General features: G+C 35.8%; 1 protein-coding gene across 2 annotated transcripts; it reads right to left on the reverse strand.

The window, feature by feature from the left end:
* Nucleotides 1–302: 302 nt before the first annotated feature.
* On the reverse strand, nt 303–24,174 carry ptdss1b (phosphatidylserine synthase 1b). Of its 2 annotated transcripts, XM_084130524.1 has the most exons (13): nt 23,912–24,168; nt 22,602–22,693; nt 22,299–22,343; nt 22,089–22,213; nt 19,362–19,520; nt 17,932–18,083; nt 16,957–17,098; nt 15,576–15,688; nt 14,162–14,227; nt 12,963–13,062; nt 11,578–11,646; nt 11,241–11,307; nt 303–1,468 (listed from the first exon to the last, which is right to left on the reverse strand). In XM_084130524.1, exons 1-13 carry the CDS (start codon nt 24,103–24,105, stop codon nt 1,371–1,373), a joined length of 1,422 nt encoding a protein of 473 aa, XP_083986650.1. In that variant the 5' UTR covers nt 24,106–24,168; the 3' UTR covers nt 303–1,370. The 2 variants fall into 2 exon arrangements, 1 of the variants encoding a protein (XP_083986650.1); XR_014608386.1 differs by lacking the exon at nt 303–1,468 and having other exon boundaries at nt 11,485–11,646; nt 23,912–24,174.

Genomic DNA, 24,174 nt, shown 5'->3' on the forward strand with positions numbered 1-24,174 from the left:
TAAAAAATCGAATAAATAAAAATTATAAACACAATAATAAATAAATAACAAAAAGATAAATAATAATACATTAAATAAATAAATAACAAATAGATCAAGTTAAATAAATAAATGCTAAATAGATACAATATATAAATTAAATAATAAAAATAGATTAATAGAAAATAAATAAACGCTAAATAAATAAAAATAAATTTAAAGTATTTAAAAAATGTATAATGATATAAAATAAAATGTAGGGAGAATTTTAGACTTTTAGATAAAATAAATACTAAATACTATATTAAATATTTATTTATTTTACAGTAAGGTAAGCAAGCCAGTATCAGCACAAAATTAGTTTGAAATGACAAGGTTTAACACATTTTTCCTCAAACTAGGACTTCAAATAATAATTATACAATTAATAAGAAGCAAATACACTTCAATTCTGTATTTTATTTGAAAAGTTTACTCAACGATACAGTATAAATGTATTAAGAAAGTGAAAATAACATTTCTTTCTGTCCAACCATTCATATACACTGATAAAAACTACATTTTTCAAACAAAAATCAAATTTTAGAAACAGGTTTCATTAAATGTGGGTTTTGCAAACGTTAAAGTTACTTCAAAAATGTGCAATGCATAGTCATTTAAAGGCCTCACAAAAAACACATTATGGGTCTAAAATAATTCATGCATGACCGCACATACTCACATAGGAATGAACAATAAACGCATAGAAAAAAATGACACTACAATAAACTACCTTTTCATGTTGCCAAAAAAGCTGAATCATATTATATTTAAATAAATCAACAGCTCTTAATGTAAATGCCTCTCCTTTTACACAGTTTTAATTTAAAAGAGGACATTTAAGGCTGGAAAAGCCGAAACATCTGTGCCAAGATCACACTGCATTAAAACAAGTGCATACATTCACAAAAGTAGAGCTTCTGTTTTTATGCATATGATCAAATGTTGCATAAAACTTTTTGCCCTGATCAATGAGTCCAAAGACATTCACTGATTACAGGGAAAGTGCAGAACAATGTGCAAACTTTAAGACAGGGGCTTGTTCTGCATTAACAATATTTGTAATAAGAACAGAAGTTGAATAACGCTGCCATTGCAAACATTCACTTCAAACATTATGAAATCCACATCAGTGCCATTAGAGAGTGTGTGCCGTGTCATTTACACTACACCTGGCGTACCACAAATCCTTCTGTCCTTCCAAGTGCTCTGAAAATAAAACTAGTGTACTAGGAGTGTGTCCTCGGTGTGCGTCACCCTGCTGTCCCTCTCTTCAACCGTTTATGACACACTCGTTCTTTCACCGCTTGTGTGTGTGTGTGTGTGTTCAGGTCCACTGAGGATCATCGGTCTCACTTCTTGCCGCTTGATCCATTGATTGATTTGTTTTTTCCAGAACCTCCTTTTCTTCTCCTCGATGAACTGGAATTTCTACTTGAGCTTCTCTCTGCTAATGATAGTAATAAATGAATGAATAACAAATAGATAATTAATTAATTAAATTAAAATAAAAAAATAAAACTTAAAATAAATAAATAACAAATAGATAAATAATAATAAATGAAATTAAATAAATAAAAATAAATAAACAAATAGATAAATAATAAATGAAAATAAACAAATAAATAATAAATAGATAAAAATAGATAATTAATTCATTAATTAAATAAAAATATATAAAACATAAAATAAATAAACAAATAGATAAATAATAATATAACAATAATAACTAGATTAAAAAGTTCGTCGAGACAAACTTTAAGTTGGCTTGAGAAAGCTGGACCAGAAAGTTTGAAGAAGTTTAAAGCAGTTTGGAGTTTAAAGTAGTTTGAAGTTTAAATTAGTTTAAAGTTCAAATTAGTTAGAAGTTTAAAATAGTTTAAAGTCTAAATTAGTTTGAAGCTTAAATTAGTTTAAAGTTTAAATTAGTCTAAAGTTTAAATTAGTTTAAAGTTTAAATTAGTTTCAAGTTTAAAGTAGTTTAAATTTTAAATTACTTTAAAGTTTAAATTAGTTTGAAGTTTAAATTAGTTTAAAGTTTAAATTAGTCTAACGTTTAAATTAGTTTAAAGTTTAAATCAGTTTGAAGTTTAAAGTAGTTTACAGTTAAAAAGTTGTTGGGGGTTTTCTAGTGGGTTGCTAGGGTGTTTTGGGTGGTTGTTATGGTGTTGCTAGGTGGTTGCTAGGGTATTCTTGGTGGTTGCTAGGCGGTTGCTAGGGTGTTCTGGGTGGTTGCTAGGTGGTTGCTAGGGTGTTCTGGGTGGTTGCTATGGTGTTGCTAGGCAGTTGCTAGGGTATTCTGGGTGGTTGCTAGGCGGTTGCTTGGGTGTTCTTGGTGGTTGCTAGGCGGTTGCTAGGGTGTTCTGGGTGGTTGCTATGGTGTTGCTAGGCGGTTGCTAAGGTATTCTGGGTGGTTGCTAGGGTGTTCTGGGTTGTTGCTATGGTGTTGCTAGGCAGTTGCTAGGGTATTCTGGGTGGTTGCTAGGGTGTTCTGGGTGGTTGTTATGGTGTTGCTAGGCGGTTACTAAGGTATTCTGGGCGGTTGCTATGGTGTTACTAGGTGGTTGGTAGTTGTTACAGATGGTTACTATGGAGTTTTTATAGAGTTCTTAGCATGATCTTGGCATGATTTAGCACTTAACTAATTGCTATTAGCATGTAGCTATTCACTGCTAGCATGTGTAGCATGTTGGAAGTGCTGTTTGCTAGCATGAGTCAAAAGAGCCAAACCTCATCTCTATACGAAGTTCTGATGCAGAGATATAGGTCTTGTAAAACGGTTGCTAGGGTACTCAAGTTTGGTTGCTATGGAGTTGCTTGGGAGCTGGGAGCTTTAAACTTAAGAAGTTTAAAGTGGTTTGAAGTTTAAAGTAGTTTACGAGTTTTTGAGTTTTGCGTTTATAAGTTTAAATGAGTTTAGAGTTTGTTTAAATGAGTTTAGAGTGTGTGTGTGTGTGTTTACACACACACACACACACACAGAGTTTATGAGTTTAGAGTTTATAAGTGTACAAGTTTTTGAGTTTAGTTTATAAGTTTAAATGAGTTTTGAGTTTATAAGTTTAAATTAGTTTACAGTTTATAAGTTTAAATGAGTTTACAGTTTATAAGTTTAAATGAGTTAAAGCTTAAGTTTGAAGTTTAAAGTAGTTTAAAGTTTATATTAGTTTGAAGTTTAATTTAGTTTGAAGTTTAAAGTAGTTTAAAGTTTAAAATAGTTTGAAGTAGATAGATAGATGAGTTTATTAGTTTAATTGAGTCTCAATGGCTTATATTGTATATAGAACGGCAGTTTGAATAAGTCTTCAAGGTGTTTAGATTTAAATTTTTGTCGGTTGGTCAGTTTGAATCTAGATTTGAATTTTTTAGAACTCCCCAATGCAAGTCAATGGGAGTTTTTCCGAGTTTTGATCGGCATTTTTAGGAAAACCGTAAGTCCGATCAGTCTGAAAAGATAAAGCAACTCGAGTCAGAATAGTCTGAAGGTCTGAGCCGAGTTTGGAGTATGTAGAGTTAAAGCTCTAGGAGGAGATAGGGGATACATTTTTAGTAAGAAGAATAATAATAATAACTAGATGCGAAAGTTCGTCGAGACAAACTTTAAGTTGGCTTGAGAAAGTTTGGACCATAAAGTTTGAAAAAGTTTAAAGTAGTTTAAAGTTTAAAGTAGTTTAAAGTTTAATTTAGTTTAAAGTGTAAATTAGTTGAAAGTTTAAAATAGTTTGAAGTTTAATTTAGTTTAAAGTTTAAATTAATTGAAAGTTTAAAATAGTTTGAAGTTTAATTTAGTTTAAAGTTTAAAATAGTTGAAAGTTTAAAGTAGTTTGAAGTTTAATTTAGTTTAAAGTTTAAATTAGTTGAAAGTTTAAAATAGTTTTAAGTTTAATTTAGTTTAAAGTTTAAATTAGTTGAAAGTTTAAAATAGTTTAAAGTTTAAATTAGTTTAGTTTAAGGTGTTCTGGGTGGTTGCTATGGTGTTGCTAGGCGGTTGCTAGGGTATTCTGGGTGGTTGCTACGGTGTTCTGGGTGGTTGCTTTGGTGTTGCTAGGTGGTTGCTAAGGTATTCTGGGTGGTTGCTAGGCGGTTGCTAAGGTATTCAGGGCGGATGATATGGTGTTACTAGGTGGTTGGTAGTATTCACAGATGGTTACTATGGAGTTTTTATAGAGTTCTTAGAATGATTTAACACTTAACTAATCGCTATTAGCATGTAGCTATTCACTGCTAGCATGTGTAGCATGTTGGAAGTGCTGTTTGCTAGCATGAGGCAAAAGAGCCAAACCTCATCTCTATACGATGTTCTGATACAGAGATATAGGTCTTGCAAAACGGTTGCTAGGGTACACAAGTTTGGTTGCTATGGAGTTGCTTGGGAGCTGGGAGCTTAAAACGTAAGAAGTTTAAAGTGGTTTGAAGTTTAAAGTAGTTTACAGTAGTTTGAAGTTTATGACAGATAGATAGATAAATAAGTTAGATAGATACACACACACACACACACACACACACACACACACACACACACACACTAACTCGCTCACACACTCACTCAGACACACACACACACTCAGAGTTTATGAGTTTAGAGTTTATAAGTGTATAGATTGATGAGTTTATAAGTGTACGAGTTTTTTGAGTTTAGAGTTTATAAGTTTAAATGAGTTTAGAGTTTATAAGTTTAAATGAGTTTAAGAGTTCAGAGTTTATTAATTTATGAGTTTAATAGTTTATAAGTCTATGAATTCATGAGTTTATAAGTTAATTAGTTAATCTCATACACTTATTCTAATTATAAGTGTATGAGTTTAGAGTTCATTAGTTTAAATGAGTCTCAATGGCTCATATAGTATATAGAACGGCAGTTTGGTTTAGTCTTCAAGGTGTTTAGATTTAAATTTTCGACATACACACACACACAAGCACGCACGCACAGACTCTCACTCTCTCTCTCTCTCACACACACACTATCTCTCTCACACACACACTCACTAACTCACTCACACACACACACACAGACAAGCTCATTAACACACACACACACTCACGCACATAGACACACACTCTCTCTCACACACACACACACACTCAGAGTTTATATGAGTTTAGAGTTTACAAGTGTACAAGTTTTTGAGTTAAGAGTTTATAAGTTTAAATGAGTGTGTACGAGTTTTTGAGTTTACACACACACACACACTCACACATAGACACACACGCTCTCTCTCTCTCTCACACACACACACACACACACACACGTTTTGAATTTAGAGTTCATTAGTTTAAATGAGTCTCAATGGCTCATATAGTATATAGAACGGCAGTTTGGTTTAGTCTTCAAGGTGTTTAGATTTAAATTTTCGACATACACACACACACAAGCACGCACGCACAGACTCTCACTCTCTCTCACACACACACACTATCTCTCTCACACACACACTCACTAACTCACTCACACACACACAGACAAGCTCATTAACACACACACACACACACACACACACACACACTCACGCACATACACACACACTCTCTCTCTCACACACACACACACACACTCAGAGTTTATATGAGTTTAGAGTTTATAAGTGTACAAGTTTTTGAGTTAAGAGTTTATAAGTTTAAATGAGTGTGTACGAGTATTTGAGTTTACACACACACACACACACACACACACACACACACACACTCACACATAGACACACACGCTCTCTCTCTCACACACACACACACACACACACACGTTTTGAGTTTAGAGTTCATTAGTTTAAATGAGTCTCAATGGCTCATATAGTATATAGAACGGCAGTTTGGTTTAGTCTTCAAGGTGTTTAGATTTAAATTTTCGACATACACACACACACAAGCACGCACGCACAGACTCTCACTCTCTCTCACACACACACACACACTATCTCTCTCACACACACACTCACACACACACAGACAAGCTCATTAACACACACACACACACACACACACACACAAACACACACACACTCACGCACATAGACACACACTCACTCTCTCTCTCACACACACACACACTCAGAGTTTATATGAGTTTAGAGTTTATAAGTGTACACGTTTTTGAGTTAAGAGTTTATAAGTTTAAATGAGTGTGTACGAGTATTTGAGTTTACACACACACACACACACACACACACACACACACACACACACACACACACACACACTCACACATAGACACACACGCTCTCTCTCTCTCTCACACACACACGTTTTGAGTTTAGAGTTCATTAGTTTAAATGAGTCTCATTGGCTAATATAGTATATAGAACGGCAGTTTGGTTTAGTCTTCAAGGTATTTTGATTTGAATTTTCGTCGGTTTGAATTTTTTAGAACTCCCAATGTAAGTCAATGGGAGTTTTTGAATGAGTTTTTTCGAGTTTTGATCGTCATTTTTAGGAAAACCGTAAGTCCGATCAGTCTGAAAAGATATAGCAACTCGAGTCAGATCAGTTTGAGTGTCTGAGCCGAGTTTGGAGTATGTAGAGTTAAAGCTCTAGGAGGAGTTTGATATAGAAATTTTTAGGGTCAGAAGAATAATAATAACTAGATTAAAAAGTTCGTCGAGACAAACTTTAAGTTGGCTTGAGAAAGCTGGACCAGAAAGTTTGAAGAAGTTAAAAGTAGTTTGGAGTTTAAAGTAGTTTCAAGTTTAAATTAGTTTAAAGTTTAAATTAGTTAGAAGTTTAAAATAGTTTAAAGTTAAAATTAGTTTGAAGCTTAAATTAGTTTAAAGTTTAAATTAGTCTAAAGTTTAAATTAGTTTGAAGCTTAAATTAGTTTAAAGTTTAAATTAGTCTAAAGTTTAAATTAGTTTGAAGTTTAAATTAGTTTAAAGTTTAAATTAGTTTAAAGTTTAAATTAGTTTAATGTTTAAATTAGTTTAAAGTTTAAAGTATTTTAAAGTTAAAAAGTTGTTGGGGGTTTTCTAGTGGGTTGCTAAGGTGTTCTGGGTGGTTGCTAGGCAGTTGCTAGGGTGTTCTGGGTGGTTGCTAGGCGGTTGCTAGGGTGTTTTTGGTGGTTGCTAGGGTGTTCTGGGTGGTTGCTATGGTGTTGCTAGGTTGTTGCTAGGGTATTCTGTTTGGTTGCTAGGGTGTTCTGGGTGGTTGCTAGGTGGTTGCTAGGGTGTTCTGGGTGGTTGCTAGGGTGTTGCTAAGCGGTTGCTAGGGTATTTTGGGTGGTTGCTAGGGTGTTGCTAGGCGGTTGCTAAGGTATTTTGGGTGGTTGCTAGGCGGTTACTAGGGTGTTCTGGGTGGTTGCTAGGCGGTTGCTAGGGTGTTTTAGCGGTTGCTATGGTGTTGCTAGGCGGTTGCTAGGGTGTTCTGGGTGGTTGCTAGGGTGTTGCTAGGCGGTTGCTAGGGTATTCTGGGTGGTTGCTAGGCGGTTACTAGGGTGTTTTGGTGGTTGCTATGGTGTTGCTAGGCGGTTGCTAGGGTATTATGGGTGGTTGCTATGGTGTTGCTAGGGTATTCCAGGTGGTTGCTAGGATGTTGCTAGGTGGTTGCTAGGGTGTTTTGGTGGTTGCTATGGTGTTGCTAGGTGGTTGCTAGGGTGTTCTGGGTGGTTGCTATGGTGTTGCTAGGCGGTTGCTAGGGTGTTCTGGGTGGTTGCTAGGCGGTTGCTAGGGTGTTGTTAGGCGGTTGCTAGGGTGTTCTGGGTGGTTGCTATGGTGTTGCTAAGGTATTCTGGGTGGTAGCTAGGCGGTTGCTAGGCAGTTGCTAGGGTATTCTGGGTGGTTGCTAGGCGGTTGCTAGGGTGTTCTGGGTGGTTACTATGGTGTTGCTAGGCGGTTGCTAGGGTATTCTGGGTGGTTGCTAGGCAGTTGCTAGGGTGTTCTGGGTGGTTGCTATGGTGTTGCTAGGCGGTTGCTAGGGTGTTCTGGGTGGTTGCTATGGTGTTGCTAGGCGGTTGCTAGGGTATTCTGGGTGGTTGCTAGGCAGTTGCTAGGGTGTTCTGGTGTTGCTAGGCGGTTGCTAGGGTGTTCTGGGTGGTTGCTATGGTGTTGCTAGGTGGTTGGTAGTTGTCACAGATGGTTACTATGGAGTTTTGATATAGTTGTTTGCATGATCTTGGTATGATTTAGCACTTAACTAATCGCTATTAGCATGTAGCTATTCACTGCTAGCATGTATAGCATGTTAGAAGTGCTGTTTGCTAGCATGAGTCAAAAGAGCCAAACCTAATCTCTATACGATGTTCTGATACAGAGATATAGGTCTTGCAAAACGGTTGCTAGGGTACTCAAGTTTGGTTGCTATGGAGTTGCTTGGGAGCTGGGAGCTTTAAACGTAAGAAGTTTAAAGTGGTTTGAAGTTTAAAGTAGTTTACAGTAGTTTGAAGTTTATGGCAGGTAGATAGATAAGTTAATAGATAGATAAACACACATACACATACACACACACACGCACACACACACACACACACACACACACACACACTAACTCGCTCACACACTCACTCAGACACACACACACTGTATGAGTTTTTGAGTTTTGAGTTTATAAGTTTAAATGAGTTTAGAGTTTATAAGTTTAAATGAGTTTAAGAGTTCAGAGTTTATTAATTTATGAGTTTAATAGTTTATAAGTCTATGAATTCATGAGTTTATAAGTTAATTAGTTAATCTCATACACTTATTCTAATTATAAGTGTATGAGTTTAGAGTTTATTAGTTTAAATGAGTCTCAATGGCTCATATAGTATATAGAACGGCAGTTTGGTTTAGTCTTCAAGGTGTTTAGATTTAAATTTTCGACATACACATACACACACACAAGCACGCACGCACAGACTCTCACTCTCTCTCTCACACACACACTATCTCTCTCACACACACACTCACTAACTCACTCACACACACACAGACAAGCTCATTAACACACACACACACACACACACACACACACTCACGCACATAGACACACACTCTCTCTCTCACACACACTCAGAGTTTATATGAGTTTAGAGTTTATAAGTGTACAAGTTTTTGAGTTAAGAGTTTATAAGTTTAAATGAGTGTGTACGAGTATTTGAGTTTACACACACACACACACACACACACACACTCACACATAGACACACACTCTCTCTCTCTCTCTCTCTCTCACACACACACACACACGTTTTGAGTTTAGAGTTCATTAGTTTAAATGAGTCTCAATGGCTCATATAGTATATAGAACGGCAGTTTGGTTTAGTCTTCAAGGTGTTTAGATTTAAATTTTCGACATACACACACACACAAGCACGCACGCACAGACTCTCACTCTCTCTCACACACACACACACACACACTATCTCTCTCACACACACACTCACTAACTCACTCACACACACACACACACACACACACACAGACAAGCTCATTAACCATCACACACACACACACACACACACACACAAACACACACACACACACACACACTCAGTTTATATGAGTTTAGAGTTTATAAGTGTACAAGTTTTTGAGTTAAGAGTTTATAAGTTTAAATGAGTGTGTACGAGTTTTTGAGTTTACACACACACACACACACACACACTCACACATAGACACCCACGCTCTCTCTCTCTCTCTCACACACACACACACGTTTTGAGTTTAGAGTTCATTAGTTTAAATGAGTCTCATTGGCTAATATAGTATATAGAACGGCAGTTTGGTTTAGTCTTCAAGGTATTTTGATTTGAATTTTCGTCGGTTTGAATTTTTTAGAACTCCCAATGTAAGTCAATGGGAGTTTTTGAATGAGTTTTTTCGAGTTTTGATCGTCATTTTTAGGAAAACCGTAAGTCCGATCAGTCTGAAAAGATATAGCAACTCGAGTCAGATCAGTTTGAGTGTCTGAGCCGAGTTTGGAGTATGTAGAGTTAAAGCTCTAGGAGGAGTTTGATATAGAAATTTTTAGGGTCAGAAGAATAATAATAATAATAATAATAATAATAAGTTTAAATAGGATTTCAATATGTTGGCTCTCTCAAGCCAACTTAATAATAATAATAATAAGTTTAAATAGGATTTCAATATGTTGGCTCTCTCAAGCCAACTTAATAAGTTTAAGTACAATATCACTAAGTTGGCTCTCTCAAGCCAACTTAATAAATGAAATGAAAATAAACAAATAATAATAAACAGATAAAAATAAATAAATAAATAAAAATATAAAAAATAAATAAATAAATAACAAACAAACAGATAAATAATAATAAATTAAATAAAATAAATAACCAAATAGATAAATAATAATAATAAAATTAAATGAAAATAAACAAATAAATAAATAGATATAAATAAATATTAATTAATTATAAAATAAAATAATAGATAAATAATAAATAAAATAAATAATAAATAGATAAATAAATTAAAGGTGCAATGTGTGATATTTCTGAGGATCTATTGACAGAAATGCAATATAAGATCCATAACTATGTTTTCAGTGGTGTATAAAGACCTTACTTAATGAACCGTTATGTTTGTATTACCTTAGAATGAGTCCTTTATATCTACATAACCGCGGGCACCTCCTTCTATGAAGGTCGACATATCGTGACGTCATGTTTCTACCGTAGCCGGCAGCGAACAAACAGCGCTACAGAGCGCGTTTCGTCACTAACTTGAATGAGAAGCAGCAGAAAAAGACGCAGCAGAATACTCAGTTTGTCCCTGATTCTGCAAACGTGGAGAAAAACATGCTGTCTGAACGACGCCTCGGACATCGTAACGTTAGCTATTTCCCCTTACCTAGCTGCTTTGATGCTCTTATCTTATACTAACTAGCATGGAAACAGGCTATGGTAAAGTCAGTGAATAAAAGACTAACACAATGATGAATAAGTAAAAATAATCGCAATAACATGTGGTTTTACTGAATAATTAAGTAAATATAATTTAATATAAAATATAATATAAAGAAACCTCATTGCTTGACTTGCTACTCTCTGCTGACTCAGACGACGACATCTTCCGATCCTACGTCGGCCACGGTAGCTTCTCATTCGAGTTTGCAATTTGAAGGATTGGCCTTGAGTGACTGACTGTTTGCAATTCGCAAATCTCACCACTAGATGCCGCTAAAAATCACACACTGCACCTTTAAATGAATAAATAACATACATAATCATACATACATACATACATACACACACACATGCATGCATGCATTTTTGTGTGTGTGCGTGTTATCAGATTGTATGTTACCTTTGGCAGTTTCAGGAATGTGGTCATACGGGTCAATGAAGCTGCTGTCGTCACAATCTGTAATGCTCTGTGTAGGTTAAGAGATTTATCAATTAATCAACATTTGATATGCAGCACAAAACAGTGAAATAAACCAAGACTTGCACTAAAACCCAGAGGGAAATTATCATTAATGCATCATTGTGGCTCCCTCTCTCTATGCTGGGGATTTTTCTAATGCAAATTTAGTGAAATTGTGACTGACCAGTTGACAGCAAAGAACTACATTCATGATGAAGAATCCACTGATTCATTGAGGATTTCGGCATCGCTCAGCATATCATGTTATGGTGTTTACCTTCAGCCTCTTCCCATAATTCTGCTCGTGCCAAACCATCCCATACAGACAGAGAAGAGTAAGGAAAGCCTGGAAGGTGTTATGAGGTGTATGAGAGAAACAACAACACAAAATTATTTCAGTTATAACAATACAAATTATAGTTACACTTTATTTTAAGGTGTCATTACAGTGCAATTATACATTTAAGTGCTGAGTAATAATAATTAACTACATGTACTTACTATAGGGTTAGGATTAGGATGATCGTTTGGTTGAGGGTTAATTGCATGTAATTATGCATAATTTACTACAGTAATTACATGTAACATATGTAACAATGACTGTAAAATAAAGTGTTAGCCAAATTATATATTATCTGCATAATAATTTAAGTAAAAAGCCAAAGTGAAAAAATTGTTTCTTAGTATCTGGTTTGTCCCACTTGCACATGATCAAGTAATTTGCTTATCATTTCATTAGCAAAATAGTGAAGAATCCTAAATGTAATACAACAATGTTGTTTCTCTTCCGGTTTTTACAATACACATAATGGTACACTGCAAAAAATGCTTTTCTTACTTAGTATTTTTGTCTGGTTTCCAGTCCAAATATCAAACACATTCTTAAATCAAGATGCATTTACTAGATCAGTAAAATTAGATAAGATATTATGACTTGTTTTCCGGGGGAATTATTAATTAAGCAAAATTATCTGTCCATGGGGTCAGAAAAAAAATCTTAATATTCAAACAGAAACAAGATTATATTTCTTACCCCATGGACAGATAATTTTGCTTGTTTTAGGCAAAAACTCACTTAATTTAGATTTATTTCCCCAGAAAAAAGGGCATAATATCTTATGGCATTTTACAACTTTAGTAAATGCATCTTGATTTAAGAATTTTTTTGATATTCGGACTGGAAACAAGACAAAAATACTAAGTAAGAAAAGCATTTTTTTGTAGTGTAGGTAGAAAAAAGGATACAGATATGTAAATGTATGTACATTTTCCAGAACATTTTTTACTGATCTTTAAACATTTTTATTATGTGGAAACGGGAAGATTCATACGTAATAGTCCGTGGCTTCAAGAAGTTTGAAAACCCCTGTTCTTAAATTATTTAATTCAGATTCTCAGTGTGATCTCAGACACTGCATATAGTTTACAGAAACACACAAAGTCCAATCTGTAAACATTCAGTGTGTAATGTATAATCAGACCGATGCACAGTCACAGTATATAAGAACGTAGACAGTATTTGTTAAGGATTCAATATCTGTTAAGAAACATGGCTCTAAAACAAATGTGCATTTTAAAAGATAATAATATACATAATATAATAAATTTATTTGTTATTGTATATATAAATAAATAATTATGAATAAATGAAAACACACTCACCAAACACAAAAGCCAAAGGACAACATAAAGAACCTGTGTTTTTGAGAACAAGTCATGTCCGAATTTGACACAAGCCAGCGCCTCCAGGAAAGCAATGGCTCTATGAGGAAGAACAGAATCACAGACTCGTAAACACAAACAGGTTTAAAGCGCTAATACAGTGACCCGAAGAGTATTAGGACACTTAAACCACACTTAATGTACGACAAAATGGCATGCCAACAAATAAATACATTAATATTATGATATTTTAAAGAATGTTTGAGCAAAACTGTTGAAAACAGCAGTGACTTTTATTGTGTGGACAAAAAAATAATTAACAGAAGAAAGACAAACAAGTCATACAAGTTTTAAACGACATGAGAGTGAGTAAATGATGACAGAACTTTCATTTTTAGTTTGACAACTATTTTCTTTTAAAAGTGCATCAAATACTTTTAGTGGTATTGTATGTCTTGTACACAAAACTTTCAATAAAAATAAAAATACTTAGTGTGTTTAAGGCACAATTGCAAACCTCTATAAGCATTTTAGGCTTGTAGGATTTGCAAACACAACAGTGAGGTTTGTTAACTCTAGTCACCAGACTATGTAGGAATAATCTGGCAGACCTGGAGAAAATACACCCATTGTTAAGAATCAAATGGGAAAAGAAAGATTGTCTGGTAAACAAGACGAAAATCAGCTGATTCTGACAAAACCAGCTGTGGTAAAGATGGAAGTCAATAGTTATTAAACCTAAACTGATGCTATGTATTAAATGTCTCTGTATCTATACCAGTTTAAATCAAAAATCTGTTCCCAATTAAACAGACAGAATTATTATTTGACACAGACTTCATCTATTTCACCCAAAAATTAAAACTCTTGAAAGTCGATCCGTGAACTTTCCTTCATCCGTTTCAACTGTTTTGTCCATTGAATGAAAGTCAATGGGGTCCAAATCAACATGACTATCATCGCCAATGTAAAACATTCAGAATATCTTCTATGTTCCACAGATATGGTTTGAAACAATAAATGATGACAGAATCTTCATTTTTGATTAACTATCCTTTTAAGTCATCATCTGTTGATGATTTTAAGAGCCAAAACATCCAAACTGGAAAAACTACTGCCTAAACTATAAATATAAAAAATCCTTGTATCGACAAGTATTTCATAGAATATTTGCATTAGATAAATAAACATGCACTTACCCGAACACCCAACACTGTGTTCCCACTCTTTTGCACTGGGTGTCTGTTAGATATGCGTAGTATTGCCTAAATACAAACGACAAACGACAAGTCATACGAGTTATTTGAGACCTCTGGCGTTGAACAGTACAATGGCTGCATGTATAAACACCTGCCAAACTTCACTATCCACGAGTTATATTTATTTAGAATGATTATACATATGAAAGAATGGAAATTATAATCGGACCACGCTCCACTAAAAGTAAATAATAATCTCCATAAATAAAATAACAGGCTTTCTCATGATCCTCAGTTCTTGTTCTCATGTCCTGCCTTTCTAGGAAAAGCTTATAGGACAAATAATGATTCTGAAATTTAGAGCACCAAGATTTATTGGGCTATTATTAAAGAGTAATAACTTCTTTTAATGAATCTGTTTGAGATCTAATTAATGCTAGATGTTTCACTATAAATTATAGACATGGCATCTGAGGACTATTTCTAATTTTGTCCGTTATTTTGCTTTATTTCCGGACTCAATCATAGACTCGTTCTTACACTAGAGTTCGTTCACACATGCGCACTCTTCAAAAACAACGCTTTAAATCTCTAGACAAACTAAAAGGCGTAAATTACATTTGTAAGTATTCTAAATAAAAGATACAGATTGTACTGAATGTCAGCTTGCTTATTTTGCTCATGATGAAGATTTATTGAGTCCACATGTCATGCAAACAAGAAACTCTGCTTCTAAACACAGGTCGAGATCTGTCGCTCAAACACACAACTCTGCGATCCTGTTTGCGAATGTTCGTTAGAACGATGATTTCGAGAAACACACCCCTGTTTAGTTCCTGTCTCTATGAATGTTGATTATTTTCCTCATATTCTCCATTGTTGCGGCTCCTCTCTTCCCAGTCTGTCAGTAACGCTCTGTTTAGTTCCTGTCTCTATGAAGCCCCTCCTTCTGAAAAGCACCCTGTGCTCTGATTGGTCGGCTGGAGCAGTGTGTTGTGATTGGTTGAGCGCTTCAAGTGTGTTTGGGGAATGTCCCGCCCCTTACCATAACCGCCAGTTTAACACACTACTAACTAACTCAACTAGGCCCCGCCCCTTTATTCTGCGTATTAATTATTTAAATGAGGAATATTGTGACGCGTTCGTTCCCGGAAGAAACTCAAGACTACAATGGAGGCGTTTCAGGGAGTTCAGAAACACTGACACTGATATAGAGAAGAACTCCCGGTGGAAAGACTTTACAAAGCTTTCTCATCCTCAAACAGCAACATTACACACTAAAGAAAGATGAACATGGAAAAAAGCATAATTGGACCCCTTTAATATTGTTTGGTGGAGTGAGAAGTGCCAGTACAGAGAAAGGATTGTTTCAAGGGATTATGCTGGAACACAGATGAAGGTATTTGAACATTACCGCACTGTGGGGGCAGTGATGATCCCGATGAAGAGGATCCGGCACCAGCTGAGAGGATGAGAGGCCTGGAACACGAAGATGTGCTTCAGGAAAAACGTGTTCAACTCTGTGAGCTGTTGGAAGGGAAAAGAAAGAGGAAAAAAGTGAGCAAAACCCCAAAATGCATAAATGCTGAATATGTGATCTGCGCTGTTTGTTTACATCCTTCTGGATGTATTGGGCAATTTTGTATTTCCCTGCATTACACGAGGTCAGAACCAGACACAACGTGACCCCGCGACACGATAAAAGGCATAGTTTTTGTCCTAACCAGCTGCAACGGCGATTTCTATTTCTATTTCTGTGATGTTGCGGCTGAAATAACAACATACAAAGTGTGGCAATGATAATCTCAGGTACTGATTATGAGCTTTATTTAATGTTAAAAGGGTTTAATGTGAGTATGAAAATAATTTTGCGAGACCTTTATAAAAAGCGACATGGATAATTCACCTCAAATCTTGAAAAAAAATGAAAGGAAACAAGAACATTCAGACTGTGCACAACTGTGTTCTATGACAGAGATTGTTTCAGTCACTCAGTATGTATTTTAATAATGTTAAAATGGTGTTTATGAGTTTGATTATGTATTTATCTATTTGTTTGCAAGTGCAGTGCTCCGCCCACGCGCTCTTCTGATTGGCTGTGAGTGCAGTGCGCTTGCAGAGAGACTCCGCCCACACGCTCTTCTGATTGGCTGTGAGTGCAGTGCGCATGCAGAGACTCCGCCCACACGCTCTTCTGATTGGCTGTGATTTTGGATCGCGCCTGGTTAGGACACAACGTTAGGTATCAACTCTTGTGTTCAAAAATTTGGGGTCATTAATACTTTTTTTTTTACATAAGCTTTGATCAAAGGAATAAATTACATTTTATATTGAAATAATATTTCACAATAGTACTGTTTTTACAGTATTTTTAATCAAATAAATGCAGCCTTAGAGAGTAGGAGGGCATTAAAAGAATCTTACTGAACCCAAACTTCTGAACCATAGCTTTAAAAACGTGTACAGCCATAGAGAAAGATGGGACAAGTAGTTTTGCTGCACAAACCTGTAGCCTCCTATGCTTTCTATCCAGCTTTACTATTAAATGTTTCTTTTTAAAAGTACAAAAAATTATAATGAATGTCAATAATCATAATGAAATCCTGATTATGATCAATACCAATTTTTTCCCCACCATGATTCTATAATTTAAATGCACCCAATGTTGAACATTGTGGCTTAGAGGAAAGTTTGTGTCATTTATGCGTGACATATTGAACTTAAACGTAGCATCATCAGAAAAGTTTGATACTTTTTATGTTTTAGATCACGTGTATTGCTGAAGCATGGCACACCTGCCATATTATCATGAAGAGGTAGATTCCAGCCACCCTCTGGAACGAGGATTTGGGGTCAAACCAGCGCACATACGTCCAGCTGGCGGGAGTGAACTGCATGACGGCCCGTTTCAGCTTGCCTGTGGTGGTGTGTATATCCCTAAACACATTCAAAACACACAAACCACTGCTTTAGCATGATCCTAGACACTTGAACACCCTAGTGCACTACCCCAGTGACCTTCGAACCCTGGATCTCCGGATACAACAAGAATGTAGTGCAAAACAGGTTTGGAGTTAACACAGGTAGCTAATCTCTATATCTGAGCACAATGCAATCATGGAGGGTGTCAACGTGGGTGTGTTTAACTACTGCTCCTGTCATAAGTTTAATAATTATTCTTACAAGCTTTCATTTTGTATAGGTAATAACATTAAGGTTTAAAGTCCCCTGTGGTGAAAATCCAGCTTTTAATGTTGTTTATGTGTCTATGTGGTGTTTTTAATACGCTTTAAGACAAACCATGTGTAAATTCATAAGTCGACACCATTGCTGAGTATTTTCTCCTTAAAACTGCAGTGAACCAAAGACAGTCTCAAAAACACGCTTTGAAATCGCTGGTGTTTCTGACGTCACAAACTACCTTGTAACCAATCAGATCAACGTGTGATCGTCAACCAGCGGATCTCTGAGCTGAGTGAGTGAGTGGAGGCGGGGCTCATTTGCATATTCATAGAACCGCGCATACTAAATGAGGCAAGGGTGTCGAGTTACATTCAAACTATTTTAAGGCATGAAGAATTTGTTTTTAAGGAAAATACATTTTAATATGTAATTTTGGTGACCAAATATGAGTTTTAAGGGATAAAACTATTGACGACAGGGGACTATAAGTGAGTGTCATTTCTTCAACACTAATATATATATTTATATATATCAAGCCTATTACAAGTGTTGGTTTCAGACACAGATTAATGGTAAAAAGAGCTTACTTGATACTGGCCCAGTGGTAGGTACGCATCTCTAAAAAGTGACACACAGTCATGCCGAGACAAATGCCTCCTCCATTGCACAACAGGATGTCAAGAATGACTTGATCCCACCAACACTCTGCAAAGTTTGGCAGGAGGTGCATGAAGAACAACTGAATGAGGAAGAAAGATAGAGAAGAGAGATAAAGCAACAGATTATGTTATGCCCTCTATAGCAATCCAGGTGGTTTTCACCGCTCAACTCTGAGACACTATTGTGCATTGTGATAATGAGGTCTGTAAAGCGTCTGGAAGTAAAGTCCCCCTGTAGTCAATAATTTTATCCCTTGAAACTCATCTTTGATCACCAGAATGACTTATTTAAAAAAAATTCCCTTGAAAAAAATTGATTCATGCCTTAAAATAGTTTGAATGTAACTCGACACCCTTGCCTCATTTAGTATGCGCGGTTCTATGAATATGCAAATGAGCCCCGCCTCCACTCACTCACTCAGCTCAGAGATCCACTGGTTGACGATCACACGTTGATCTGATTGGTTACAAGGTAGTTTGTGACGTCAGAAACACCAGCGATTTCAAAGCGTGTTTTTGAGACTGTCTTTGGTTCACTGCAGTTTTAAGGAGAAAATACTCAGCAATGGTGTCGACTTATGGTGTCAAAAGCATATTAAAAACACCACATAGACACATAAACAACATTAAAAGCTGGATTTTCACCACAGGGGGACTTTAAACAAGCTTGCCTCAATCAGTAGTCATAGTCATTCATAAAAATGATCAGGGCTTACCTTTTATATTTTATTAAGTGCATTCTTTGTCAAAGAACATTTTGTCATACTGCCTTTACAGTAATTCTTACAGTTTGCTAATTATGGAGTTATGAGGAAGTTGCTTAATCAGTCATTAATTCCAAGGTATTCGATTGGGAAAGACACCCACCCACTCATGGTGTCAAATCAAAAATCAAATCCAAAAAGCCTTTACAGATAGACTAAATATTCCACTTTTATTCAGCAAGGACGCATTAAACCATCCAAAAGTGACAGTAAAGAAATTTTTAATGTTAAAAAAGATTCTATTGCAAATAAATGCTTTTCTTTTTAACTTTTCTAAAGAATTCTGAAAAAATGCATCACGGTTTCCACACAAATACTAAGCAGCACAACTGTTTTCAACATTGATAATAATCATAAATGTTTCAAATCATCATATTAGAATGATTTCTGAAGGATCATGTGACACTGAAGACTGGAGTAATGATGCTGAAAATTCAGCTTTGATCACAGGATATAAATTACACTTTACTATATATTCACATAGAAAACTGCTATTTTACATTGGAATAATATTTCACAATATTACTGTATTTTTTTTAATCAAATAAATGCAGACAGCTTAAGAGACTTCTTTCAAAAACATTAATGCATTACCTCTGTGAGCTCCCATGTGATGCTGATGGTCCAGCAGAGGCCGTAGCTGCGGATGAGCAGAGCTTTCATCGCCCAACCCCAGAAATGACCAAAGGCAAAGATGTCAAAGTGACTCATGATGCGCTCCCACGTGATGTTGTGACAGTTTACCGCATACTCCTGTAAAAAAACGGGATTAAAATAAATAAATAAGTCAAATGCATGTACAGTAAAGGTCCTTGCACACCCAGTCCGAAATTTGTGTACATTAAAAAATAAATACGACCTTACGTTATGTCAATTACGTTTACACACTGCCTCCGAAACTTTCGTCCATCATAAAAAAATTCGGATTGGGTTCAATTTTCTGTGTTTTTCGCATCCGTAGGTGTTTTGATCACGAATACGAAAAAACGCATACGAAAATTTCAGACTCACTGTGCAAGGACCTTAAAGGGATATTTCACCGCTGGAAAGATGAATGTGTATTTAAATTGGGTCATTTATGTAGTAGAAATGTGAAGTTATCTTAGAAGTTGGTGCCTTCTAGACTGAGAAAAGCCAGAAAATGTATTTTTGGCTCATGTGGATGAAAGACTACAACTCCCAGAATGCACTTGCTTCGCTGCCCTACGAGGACACTCCCAAGCCACGCCTCCCGGTTACAGAGGGCAGTGTCGGGAGAAATTATACAACTAGGCTACTAGTCGACTCGAAACTGAAAAGATGGCGTTTTATCGTGAGCTCCCCCTATGGGCGGGTTGAAGACATGCGGAACGAGCGCCTCCTACTGGCTGGAGTCTCTCGCCTCTGGACAGAAAAGCCTCAGATGACGATAAATGACGATTTTTGCATCATCGGAGGTTTTTTTCCAGACACACAATACAGAAATCTCTTGTCTCAGGGGGACATGAAGGAGGGAAGCACGGTCATTCGAAAATACTACCGGGTTTCTACTGATACAAAGCTTAATGCTAATCGGTGAAGTATCCCTAAAGTGCCAAGCTGTCTTTCACTTGGTTAAAATCAGATACAGTGAGAGACAGTGAAGGACATGGAGTCTGATGTCAATGGACAGAGATTCAAATAATCCTATTGGCTGGACGTCCAGCCAGACTGTGGAAACCTCTTACAGAAAGCTTACAATAATTAATCATGATTCACTGGATTAGAAACACACACACTTAATAAGGGACGGTATTAAACCACACAGCTCAGACATAATCTAAGTATGCCGTGACCACGATCGGCTATAGAAATGAATGCGATTGTCATGGAGCCATCGACAAAGATTATATTATGCAGGAAATCTCAGCTTATATGACACTGAACCAGGGTTATTTTTGTGACCTGAAACTAAAACCATTAAAGACATTTCTGTTCGTTGAAATAAAGCTGAAATAAAATATAAACATTAAAAAAATGAATTAAAATGAGAAATGTTGCCTTGGCACTAAAGTTGAAGCATTAACTGGAAATAAATAAAAACTATGACGAACTGAAATTAAAACTGAAAGAAGAATAAATTAAACCTAAATAGCAACAAAAAAAATTAAACAGCACATAAAGAAATGACTAAAACTTAAACTTCTAAATGAAAACTAAAAATATAAAAATAATTCAGAATATTAAACTGTAATAAAACTAAAATAGCACTGCAGTGAACACTCATTTATTTATTTATTTTATTTATTCATTAGAGCGCAACAGTCGGTTCCGGAAGTAAAAACTCCTCAATTCATTTTCTATAGGGAAATTGATTTTTAAGGATAACTTATAAACCTTTAAAGACAGACCTACTGTGTGCAATGAGGCTGTTAAACAATGGTATTACCTTCTGTTGAAACCGTCAGCCCACACTATTTCAACTCAGTTTTTAAAATAATCGCATTAACTATGGAATTTGTGGTGAAAAACTACATTACCCATGATGCTGTACAGAAAACTCCACCAATCAGAAAGTCGCAACAAGCAAAACACCAAAAGAGTTATTTAGCTCCGCCCACTCCAATGAACCACTGTGAATGACGCAAGTCTCGCTTCGCTTTAAACATATTTTTATATATATATATATATATATATATATATATATATATATATATATATATATATACATATATATATATATATACTGTATTTTGCAATACACTTAAACATTTTAATTGAGTAGTTTTATATTTCTCCATTGTTTTTAATTCGATCACAATGCTTTGTGGAATTGTAGTTCTTTCCCTCACTAAAATCGTTAAATCTTGTGACTACGTATTTCTGTCTGATTTTCAAATCCTTTTTTGTCTTCAAATCAAAGTTTGCAATTCTGCTCGTAGCTGGTTGGTTTGGTTCATGGCTTATAATGCTTTAACGAAGACTCTTTTTTTAAATTCCTATGGGGGAAATGAATGGAAAAAACACTTCCGGAACCAATGCAACTGAAAAAGTGAACTCTATTTGACTTCCCTAGGCTAAATGTTCAATAATTATGAATCACGGCAAGAGTCTCTGTTTATCTTGTCATGTAAATAGAGTTATTATGAAACTCCAGTGAAAGCCAAGGATCCATGGAGGAAAATAATACCTGGAGTAACATATCTCAACAAGATAAAAGATGGTAGAAAACACAGAGTGGAGAAGCGAGAGAAGCTCAGGTGCTCTTTGTGAATAAATAATGATGGAGTTGCCCAGAGTTTTGTTATTATTGGCATAAAAACAATGTGATGAAATATTTAAATAAGCCATATCTAAGCTCACCATGATATCTGCTTCTCGTGTGGCGTAACGTAGATTGGGATCCAGCCAATACAACAGCGTCTTCACCTGATCCAGGTTCAGGAAGATGAGGAACACCAGGAAGAGGAAGTAAAGGACACTGAGACCTGACAAAAGCACCAATAAAAATCAAGACACTGGAGCTTAAATCAGCAGAGATGCTGATAAGTGAACACAAAAGAAAAGACTCACCAAAAACCATGCGCCATATTGCAGGATGTGGTCTTGTGAAAGGACCTAAAAAACGAGGGAAAAGTAGCCATCATGTTGCTGTTCCTATCTGTATGATTCACTATTTTTAAGTAAATGCTTGTGCTTTCATTGGATATTCAGCTTTAAATATTTGTGTTTGCGTTCCATGGAAGAAATAAAGTCAAATGGGTTTTAAAAGATATGAAAGCGAGTAAATAAATAAATAATGTCCCTTTAATGAAAGCACTCAGTTAAACAGTGTTTGTATCTTATTTGTTTAAAGCAAACGGAGAATGACTGTACCGTTGGGGAATGCAAGAATACTGATAACAAGAAAGAAAGAGACGACCAGCAGGAGACCAACACGCAGGTTATTATCAGGATATCCATCATCCCTGCCACAATAAAACATGAGGTACAGATAACATATCAGAGACATGATGGCGTCATGAAAATGTCACCTTTCACACACTGTCACCAGACTTACTGGCGTGGCAAATGAATGGAGAATAATGTAGACCAGTGTTATTGTAGAATCACTGATACTAGAGGTTCATTCTGTGTCATTTTTGCTCTGGTGAAAGAAATGCATAAATGAAGAAGAAAGCCAAAATATTAAATGTCATGGATGTATATTTACTGAGTAATTCACCGTTTTGTAGAGGAGGGTCAAAATAACCATTTTCACCTGAGATTTGGAGCCAAATTACAGGGGGGTAAAAATGACTATAGAAAGATGTAAGCATCATTATCTTATTTTTACACAGAGATTGGTGGGTCTATTAGTTAAATATGTTGACTTTATCAATCTTTGTTGCGCTATATGTCAACGGTGACAGTTCAAAAATGGAAAAAAAGCACTTATTGGGTTTTTTTCCCCAAGTTTGCATGGCTGTAACTCAAGAAGTATTAAATATATCTTAATATCCTTTTAGATTCTGGTTCTTAACAAACTTTTCTTTTGGTATCTTCATTTTAAAAGGTCCTATATGGTTCAAGCACAGAGATATGGAGATCTTAATGCGGCTCCATGAGTAAATTGTACACACATTTTTTAGTGGTCAAAAATCAAATCTTGGCTCCAAATCTCATGTGAAAATTGTCATTTTGACCCCCCTCTCCAAAATAGTGGATTACTCAGTAAATGTCCAGACATAACATTTAATATTTTGGCTTTCATGACTACTTATATATATATGTCTTTCTTCAGAAAAAAAAATGTACAAAATCAAAAATTTGAGCCGAGGAAGTTTCCGAAATTTGGTTGATTTGACAGTTTGCTGAACAGTTTAATACATAAATTGAGAAAATTTCACCATAGTGGCCTTCATTACAATCTATTTAAACAAAACACATACGATTTTAATACATTCTAACTGATTTAGGTTGTTTAAAATGCAATTTACCAAAAAGTGTCCCACTTTACCTGACTTCACCCTAATATTTTATTAAAAATACCTTTAGATTTTGGGTCAACACTGTTACTCAAGTCGCATAAATAAGCTCTGGCAACATTGTAACAAACATCATCATACCATTTAACCCTTTTGAACTGAAATGACTTGGACTCGTAAGATGCTGTCAGTCACGTGATGTGTGTTCCGTTCACTCACCTCGTAAACGCAAAGTACATTATGCTGACGACCGTGAACGTCAGTAAAGTAATGGTGTGCGGTTTGTAGAAGAAGTCAAGGGTGATGTCCTCCACTTGTTGCTCGTTAATCATCCGAAAGTGAAGTTTATAATTCGCATCATCTTTACTAAGCATCCTAGACCCCTGACTGGGCGCCATGGTGGCGAGTCTCATCCTAACTGAGTCTCACAACAGTTTAATCTCTGACCGAACTTCACAAATTGAGTGTGTCGAGTCGCTGTC

This window comes from Abramis brama (genome assembly GCF_963993115.1).
Source record: "Abramis brama genome assembly, chromosome: 12".
Taxonomy (NCBI): Eukaryota; Metazoa; Chordata; class Actinopteri; order Cypriniformes; family Leuciscidae; genus Abramis; species Abramis brama.